Source organism: Belonocnema kinseyi, chromosome 1 (assembly GCF_010883055.1).
Source record: "Belonocnema kinseyi isolate 2016_QV_RU_SX_M_011 chromosome 1, B_treatae_v1, whole genome shotgun sequence".
NCBI classification, from domain to species: domain Eukaryota; kingdom Metazoa; phylum Arthropoda; class Insecta; order Hymenoptera; family Cynipidae; genus Belonocnema; species Belonocnema kinseyi.
In genome coordinates this window covers 89,139,298-89,148,177 of record NC_046657.1, presented here as the reverse complement: position 1 = coordinate 89,148,177, position 8,880 = coordinate 89,139,298, and the positions used below count along the sequence as shown (strand labels likewise).

Sequence of the window (8,880 nt, the reverse complement as noted above, 5' to 3'; positions counted from 1 at the left end):
GAGGGCTCTGTGTTTTTTGGACACATAAAACATAAGGATTTTGCAGAAAATACTACTTCCGTGAAAAAATTGGTCTTTTCAAGAATCCTATTCATTCAGTAGCGAAATTGAGCAAAGCATTGTAAACAAATTTAATCGAAAATACTTGATTTTTCGTGAAACTACATATTCTAAATACATTTTAATACAAAAGTCTATGGCTTCTGGAGAATCATTAAATTGTTTTGTAGAAAATACAAAAATCTGAACAGTCGCAACAGTAATAACAGCGGTAACAAAGAATTCCAAACCTAATTATTTGCTACGTCTACTATAAATTATTTCTAGGACTAAATTTTTCTCATTTTCGAGAAATACACATTACTGGCACGTAGCACTTATTTTTCAACTTTTCCGAAAAAATTGCCCAGAGTAATAAATAAGGCGTTATGAACTCATCAGCAGAGACTTGTTTACCCTTTCTAAATAAGAAAATGTAAATTTTATTCTTTCCGATTCAATGTGTCTCTGCTGTTAAGTGTAAATAGATTGAATAAATAATTATTAAAATTACCTACTTATTGTTACAATATAATTATACAATATATGGATATATCATCAAAGAACGTCCAACACGAGAGCTATATGTTTCTTTAAAAAGAGGAAATAGCCTAACAGAAATCATATCCTTAAAGACACAGATTTACAAGAAGTACGGGTGTGCAAAACGCTCGAAACTTCGAGTCAACGTTCGGAACTTCGAGTCAAGTTCATACTGACTCGAATATTTGTGTTCTGAAAGTATCGAGCAGTCGAAAACTTTTGAGCATTTCAGAAAGTTAAACTCGACTCGAAACATGACAAACTCGACACAACTCATTTAAACTTCGAATTTCGAGTTTTTTGCAACCCCTAATAACAAGGTTGTCAACGCCATTCGAGATAAGAAACGGATTAGTAATATTAGCCGACGCACCTTCCTCAAATAGTGTTAACGAGTCGATAATAATAACAAGAATCAAATAATATTAATTAATAAAAAGGCAGCAAACTTTTAAGAAAGCAAAATTATTTTGTACATTCTTGCTGAATTTAAAACATCGCTATTTTGCAAAAAGAATTCTTATTTAAAAATATAACTATAAGTATTACGTAAAAAAATTTCCTGCTACGCTAAAAAATATATTCTGCAGTTCCAGAAAATCCTACCGTTTGGATCACTTTTTTACCGATTCAGGTAGTGTAAGGTATCACAAAGTGGATCCGTTATCTGAAACGTATTCCATGCATACCTTTGTTTTGCAATATCCGGAAAAATAAAAAGCTGTAAGCTTTTGTACTGCATTAGCAATAATTTACAATTTTACGTAATAATTATCATAACAATATGAGTTTAACTTGCATTTTTTGACAAATTTACTCTATTTACATACATATATGACATTGGAAATAAAAATATCAATAATTGAATGCTAAAAGTATTCACTTTAACCGCCAAATTTTAATGTAAAGTTTCAGATTCAACAGAAGTGGGAAGCCACTTGTTCGAAATTAAAGTATTTGAGTTCAGCGAACTGTTATAAACATAATTTATTCTTAATCCTAAAAAGTAACAATGCTCGTAAAAGCGATCGATTGGTGAACTCGACGAATCCGGGATGCAAACCTATTTTTAAATTTAATTTAAGTTTCATCGACCTCTATTTCTTTCCGAAATGATAAAAGAGACAGTATAAGAAAAAAGATAAAAAGTAGCAGAACCTAAAAATGACGACTGACACTATCAGCTATTAAAAAATACAAAAAGTAGCGAAGAATACTAATTTCGTTTTCCTTTTAAATTCTTAACTTCCGAGTTCTTTGTGGTGTCTCACCATTTAGCAGGTTAAAACAATTGATTGATTTGCATCGCGTAAAAGAACATTTAAGATAAGCAATGACTTTTTTTAAGAACCGATTCCGCCATCGAGGTTCTTCAGTCTTCTTTGGCTTTTGGGTAACTAGGAGAGAGCGGTGTGAACAGGAAGTTTCTGAAGTGGATGTACTTCCTCTACGACGCTCCCTCTCTTTTATTAAGAGACACCGAGGGGAAAGGTCGTCCATCACAGCACACTGTGGTTTAATCGTATCAGGCCGGTTTCTGCTGGACAATGAGGAACAATTGATCGATAAAGATCTGCCGGGTTACCATTAGGTGCGTAGGATGAATTTTTTATATAATTTCAGTCTCTAGTCACATCATGATCTTCCTTGCGGACATAAATACATAGAGATGAAATTAGAAACAATGAGTATCAGTTCAATGATTTTCATCTGCTTTTAGATGCCCAAGATGACTTTTAAATAAGAGAAAAAAGTTCTATTAAGTCACTTAACTTCAAGCGATCGATACATGACTGTCTGACTCTCATCCGGTGCAATTTACAAGTAACAAGCTCGATTTACATCGTTCATTCACTACCAGCTTGTTATAGACAAGCAAAGCATGAAGGAGTTACATATATATTGCATTGTATTAATTAGTAACTATTTTAACCTTTCAGAATATTTACTTTGTTTAAACCATATGAACTTGCACAACTTTTCCTATTTTTCTGGAAAAGATGGAAGTTATTTTGACAAATATAGTAGATCTAGTCAGTCTTATCTTCGAGTACTAGTTAATATGTAAAATACGTAGGAAAAATATTATTGGAGTTTTTACTTTCGCTTGCATAGGATGAGAACAAGGCATTAAAAATGCTTTTTTCAATAAGTTTAGATATGATTCCTTTTTGATATGTGGCCTTTCGTTCAAAGCGTAGTTGCCCCTAAAGTAGGGCAACTATCCTGAAATATACGATTTTTGGCTTCCGGGTCGGGGATAGATCCTCAAAGTCGGTGTCTCTCGACCCGGAAAATTCAAAGCTCAGCTAAGCTCGCGCAGAGCAACTGCGTGTTTTGGTGAGTGATGATTGTTTCGATGATGGCGTCGAGCTCTTCTACACTGTACTGTGCAGCAATCGTCCATGTCTGCTGAGCGATCACCTCTTTTGATCTGATGTGCGATCGAGTTGCAGACTGACCGTGGACAGCGTTTTCGATCACAACGAATTTCGCCGTTCTGAAAAAAAATTAATTTTAGATTTTCTACCCAAGGCCTGTTTCCAATATTACACGTGGAGGAGGGGGGTGTCGTTTAAAATTCTTAAAATATGTAAATAAACCCAGAGTCAAAAGATCGACATTTGATACCAGTTTCAATACATTTGAAGCAACAAACTATGCCATCGTACAAAATAAGCAATCAGTTACTAGATTTAGGATTTGACACCCCGCTTCGGATTTCTTTCCTTCTAGGCACTACAGTACAAGTTACACTGGTTTTGTGGCAGCTGTGAAAAATATAAGAGAAACAAATAAACAATCTAATACTTTGCTAATTCAGCGTCTTCTGCCAGAGGGGAAGCAAATGAGAGGAATAGCTCTTCCCTTACGACATCCTGGATCAACCCTCTTACTAAAGATGAGACATTGAGCTCCTTCCCTTAGAATTTACGACTACGGTTCATTACATCGGCACGCAAAAAAGAAAAATTGTATATAGCGTTGCTCCATCACGCAAAATTTTCGTGAAAACTAGCCTTTTTTCATTTTTTAAAACCAACATAGATTGCGAACCACACGTTCTGGAAACTTCTAGCGTAGCTCAAATTGAAGGATGAACCTTGTACCTATAAATAATTATGGTTTAAAAAGTATTTCCGTCGTCTATCTTGAATGGTAACCGGTTTTTTTTTCTTGCGATCGCTCACCACGCAGCGCGGAAAAATTAGTGAGCGAGGGTGCGCGCAGCAAAAACTTCTTACAGCTCAAGATAAATTTAAATTATGTTTTCAATATAATAACCGTAAAGTACAAGGTTAACCTCTAATTTGAGCCCTAGAGACCAGGTATAGCAATAGGTAAATGCTTTGAAAATGAATAACAGAAATATTGAAAAAGGCCACAAAGGCCCAAGCTAGAATATAATCTGATTTTTTCCCTAGATGAATTATAAAGTCAGGCTTTCGTAACTGCTGCATTGCACCTGTATAGGGGAAACCGAGCCCAGAATTTAGACGAAGCTCCCTCTAACATTTCAAATGGTAGCCCATCTGAATCCAAACACACCGTTGAAGATTCTGCAAGCCGAACTCACACAGACTAGACAAGTCTTCAAATACTCTTCAAATTTTTCTTTGCCTAGGTAGCGTTAGTGACAAGAAAATTAATCATCAAAGGACAGCTGAACAATTGCTCTTAGGTACTAATTCGAATCATATTACTCTAATATATCACCTAAGTATCCCACTCGTTAAAATAATCGTCAAAGTAATCGTGCACAGAATACAGAAGCGTTCTTACTAAGTAATTTGTAAACTAAATCTCTTGGTTAACTATATAACAATCATTGAATTCTACATCTTATCCCCAGTACCTTCGTTTCTGCTAATCTAATTTGTTTCACGGCGCTTTCATTATTACAACATTTTGTCATGAGATCGCACATCACAGCTATCATGGCTGTTTCAGTAAGAGTAGTCAATTGTCAATTCTGCGACTCTCAAGAAAAAGAAGAAGGTATCGTAGAGCTTAACTGTCATGAGCAGCTACAAGCATTATTTAAATTTGTTGATAACCGAACATTTTCAAGAATTACCTTACAAAGTGACATCAGAGAATTAGTGCCTTATTGTTTGGGCTGTTTAATATGTTTAATATGTTGTGCAGATACTATAGACCATACTTTGCCTTTGTTAAACAGGATGCGCCTTCCCAATTCTGTGTTAAAATGAGGAAACAACAATTCAGATAAATTACCTTGCAACGACACTTGACGCATTTCATCTCCCCATGGGAATGAATCCGTGGATGCCACTCCTTTCCATTTTCGTAAGGTCCCCCTAAGGGATACTTACAGCCTCCTGAAGCTAAAATCTCTTCAGAAGTAGGACGCGTCGATATCGCAGCTTGATCCCGAGGTAGTTGTGTATCCGTTCCATTGGCGTATGTCGCATTTAGAACTGGACATTGTCTACAGCAAGCTTTTTTCTCTGGCCTAAACGCTGTCTTTTCATCGCAATCGAGAGGCGGACATTGCACACGCGGACATTTTACTTCCAGCTTTGCGATCTAATATAAAAAAAATAGTTAAAATGACCTTGCCAACATAAAGTAAAATAATAATAAAGATCTAGAGCTTGACTAACATCGCAAGTACATAGTGCGCAGGTATCAAATCCATTCGGTGGCAAATAGGGATGCCATGCAGAGCCAGCTAGATGAAATTGACCTGCCAAAGTGCAACCTTTTGTCGTTGTAATGTTCTTCGTCGAATTATCGTGGTTCTCTTTAATAACTGAGAACAGTACAAAAAGTGTGTTATCTCTTAAATCAAATCTGGAAGAAATTCTAGCCATTTCTAATCAATCATAACGAGCTTACCTAAGCAAATAGGACAGCAGCTCCTAGGAGACTTCACCTGTTTCCCTACGTTACATTGAAGAACTGGACATGGGATAGGATCACAGTGTGCGATCCCCCTGTAACAATGGCACATGGAGCAAGGATCCGAGCTAGACGCCCACTGAGTCCCTTCTTCATAGAACCTGGTTTCATGGAAGCATGCCGTCACTTCGAGGTCCGATTGAGGAGGCTGTAGATTGTAAGCAACTACCGAGGCTACATCATTATCAGCATAATGTGGAAGACAACTTAGCGGCGCTCTTGTCTTAAATGGAGCTTTAAGCAACCTACTCGACTGGTTATTAGTCACCTCCAAGAATCCTATTCCTGACTCTATTCTATAAAGCTCTACAGGTGATAGCCCTGCGACAGATCCTTCTAAAATTGAACCTGTAAATTCTTCAAGTAATCTTCTCGACACAGGAGCTCCTTGAGCAAGAACTGGCATCGTTTCCAGGTACAGTCTGAGAGATCTTGATTCTTGATCGTTGGACGATAATCCAGTAATTTCCAGCTCATAGTGCAGGGTGCAATCAGGATCCACAGCCGCCCAAACTAAACCGATGGGCCCAGGTTGGTTCGGCTCCTGAAAATTTTGGTAAAGTTGATCTTTTTTAACTTATTCTCTAATTAAATATAGAATGACCTAAACATTAAATAACTACATTTACATATTGATATCAATATGATTATAGAAGAACCAACATTATATTTTCCTAAACAAACTCCCAATTATCACCCATTCTCACCTTTCCTATATTGTGATCGACTCTTCTCAGAAGCACAGGACTCGCCGTGTCCCTTGCATCAGCTACAGGCCTTTGAACGAGTCGCCCCCTCAGAGTAGTTCCAATATCTTGGAGCGAAGACGCGACTACAGCGAGCTCTCCATTCAAAAGTGGCTCAAGGAGTCTAGGCCCGGGTCTCTCTAAAGTTCCATTAGCCAATTCTCCAACTAGTGAAGGTGTCAGATCTTCGACTTCAATTCTTTTCTTACCACCCTCATCCATCAGAGAAAGTGCAACAGGAACCTCGTCCTCCATTCCGAGAAGCTCAATACCATATCTCATCGCCCCAAAGCGATCCAGGAAAGCCCAACCAAGGCCGGAAGCAGTTAAGCTACCAGCATCCGAAGTCAAGAGTGCCTGATACATATCGCAGCTGACTCTGGGTCCAACATAGCCGGTCAACCTCAGCGCCTCCGGATCTTTTCGCGACATAACACTGATGGTCAGCTTTCCTCTGGAAAGCAGCCTCAGATCGGCTGCCGATATCGTTCCTCGAACTTCTCCTGCATTAATTTCGTTTGAGGGCTTCTGAACAATTGTTTCTTCGCGGAGAACCACGTAGTTCTTCTCCGTGTGTTCGAGCTGAATGACTATGGGCACATCGGCGATGTCATTTGATAGAAATAGACCGTTAAATATTAGAGATATATGGATGGAGGGCGTTGATGCCAAAGATGAAGCAGATACGATAGCGGTGCCTCCGGATCCGGACATGGCGGCACGATCAACACCTAACGAAGGTTCCAAGAGTGAGCTAAACTGCTCGGTGGACAGTGCTCGGTACCGAGAAAGTCGGCCATTTAGAGAAGATGATGACTCCCAGGTTAAGGTGACGAATAGTCGCTCTTCGCGAAGTAATTTTCTGTAGTCACGAGGCATGCGGCGCCAGACCCCACAGAGCTTCCCCGTCGCGTTTTGATATACTCCTCCGACTGGATCTATCGTCTGCTCCTCAAGGATGCTTCCGCTGCTGTCGAGGAACTGCAGAGTTCGGGGACGTGGAGTAGCAATTGTAAAGGCAAATGAGTAGTAAAGGTTCTTTCGGTGAAAGGTGAAGCGGCCTGCCACAACGTAGTTATAAGCGCTGTCATCAAACAACGAGGGCACTGATGCACCTGATTTTTTCATAGAGTCGTACCGTTTTAGAATCTGGCTTGTTCTTCCAGTCAGAAGTGTTCCAAATTCTATGAAGATAAAATAAGAATTTTAAAATTATTTTTATAAATAAGTTTCAAATGAGATGTCCCAGTGACATAGCGACATGTGCGGTTTATGTCCCCGTACTCACGAGGGTTGAGTTAAAGAATAGCATGTTATAAGGACCTAACTGTAAATATGCCAGTAGCCTCCTACGCACTTGCGCAGTCACATCCAGCTAAACAGTAAATAACGCTTGAAAAACTTTAAGATAAAAAGTAAATTCTGATTTTTGATATATTCGAATTTGGTTGTTCTATTACTGTTGAAATTTGAGAAACCGTGCTTCTTAAAAAAAAGCTTTTCTTCATTTTCTCCAAACTGAACAATATAAATGCGGTGCCTTAATCCAAAGCCTCTAGTAGCGTGTACTGCTCTTGCGTATTCCATTGAAAACAAATGATAGCAATAGCTCTGTCTTTAGAGACAGAGAGGGTTGAAGGGTGGGGATCTGTCCTCTGTTTCCCAATGGGTTTTTTTGTAGCAACACACGTTACCGGAGACTCTCCAATCAAAACGTCGCATCTACGTCCGGTATCTTTGCTATTGATCATCGCATCAGTTTTTCTTTAATATTAATCAAAAACTTAATCAATAACTTCAAAGATGCAATCAATTTCATAATATGAAAAAAATTATGTTAATTGGATTTCAAGGTAATATGTTTGAATGGTATAATTACAGTACTTTGCTTTTGGGCAGCTCTGTTAACAGAATCAAAATTTTTCGAGATAAGTCAAAGCAATTTGCATCCTACTTCTACCATCAAGATTTTGTAAAGTTACACGGAGAAAATTTGTTCATTAAAATTTACCCAATTAGTTTGGTAAATGGAGAACATTACTGCATTAAGATCAATTTTATAATTATTATTTTATGATTTAATACAAAACCAAACTATAAATATTACAAAAGTGTTATGTAAAATCTGAAGTCCAAAAGTAAAGATTCTTATATGCAATAATTGATATAAGGATTGTGTTATTTTAATACCAATATCCTGAGTAAAAATGCTTCGACTTGAGTTCAACTTTGTTATATCTTGAGTTTTTCTCCAAGACATCGATGTCTGGATGCGTCTCAAAACTGAGTCGAGACATAGGAGACTACAGCTAAAACGGCGTTTACTTGTCTTAAGTCGAGCCTCGTCTTGGCTAAGACGACGTTTTTTAAGATACGAATCTTTTTCGGCTCATAAATGAGATTGAAATTGATAAATAAAAAATTTGTAATTATTAAATTAGCTATTTTTAATTAAAAAATTCAGAATCTGTGGATCTGAATGAGTATAAGCCTTTAAAATTTTCTTCAAAAAAATAAGAATTGTAACTTTCTAGAAGGATCTCCTAAGCCGTTAAAGTTTAGTAAAAACAAACAACATTTTCGGTATCATCGTTAAATAAGTATAATACAAATGAAAATCCGGAAA

At 37.6% G+C, this 8,880-nt stretch overlaps 1 protein-coding gene across 1 annotated transcript in view; it reads right to left on the bottom strand.

Annotated features, from left to right (window-relative positions):
- Positions 1–6: 6 nt before the first annotated feature.
- LOC117168886 (dorsal-ventral patterning protein Sog) overlaps positions 7–8,880 on the bottom strand; it is a 252,006-nt gene continuing 243,132 nt past the window's right edge. Inside the window, exons 5-9 of the mRNA XM_033354793.1 lie at positions 6,216–7,438; positions 5,446–6,052; positions 5,211–5,359; positions 4,822–5,133; positions 7–3,082 (exon numbers count right to left, since the gene is read on the bottom strand). Coding sequence (XP_033210684.1) covers positions 2,888–3,082; positions 4,822–5,133; positions 5,211–5,359; positions 5,446–6,052; positions 6,216–7,438 — 2,486 coding nt within the window. The 3' untranslated portion in view covers positions 7–2,887. The remainder of the gene's footprint in view (positions 3,083–4,821; positions 5,134–5,210; positions 5,360–5,445; positions 6,053–6,215; positions 7,439–8,880) is intronic.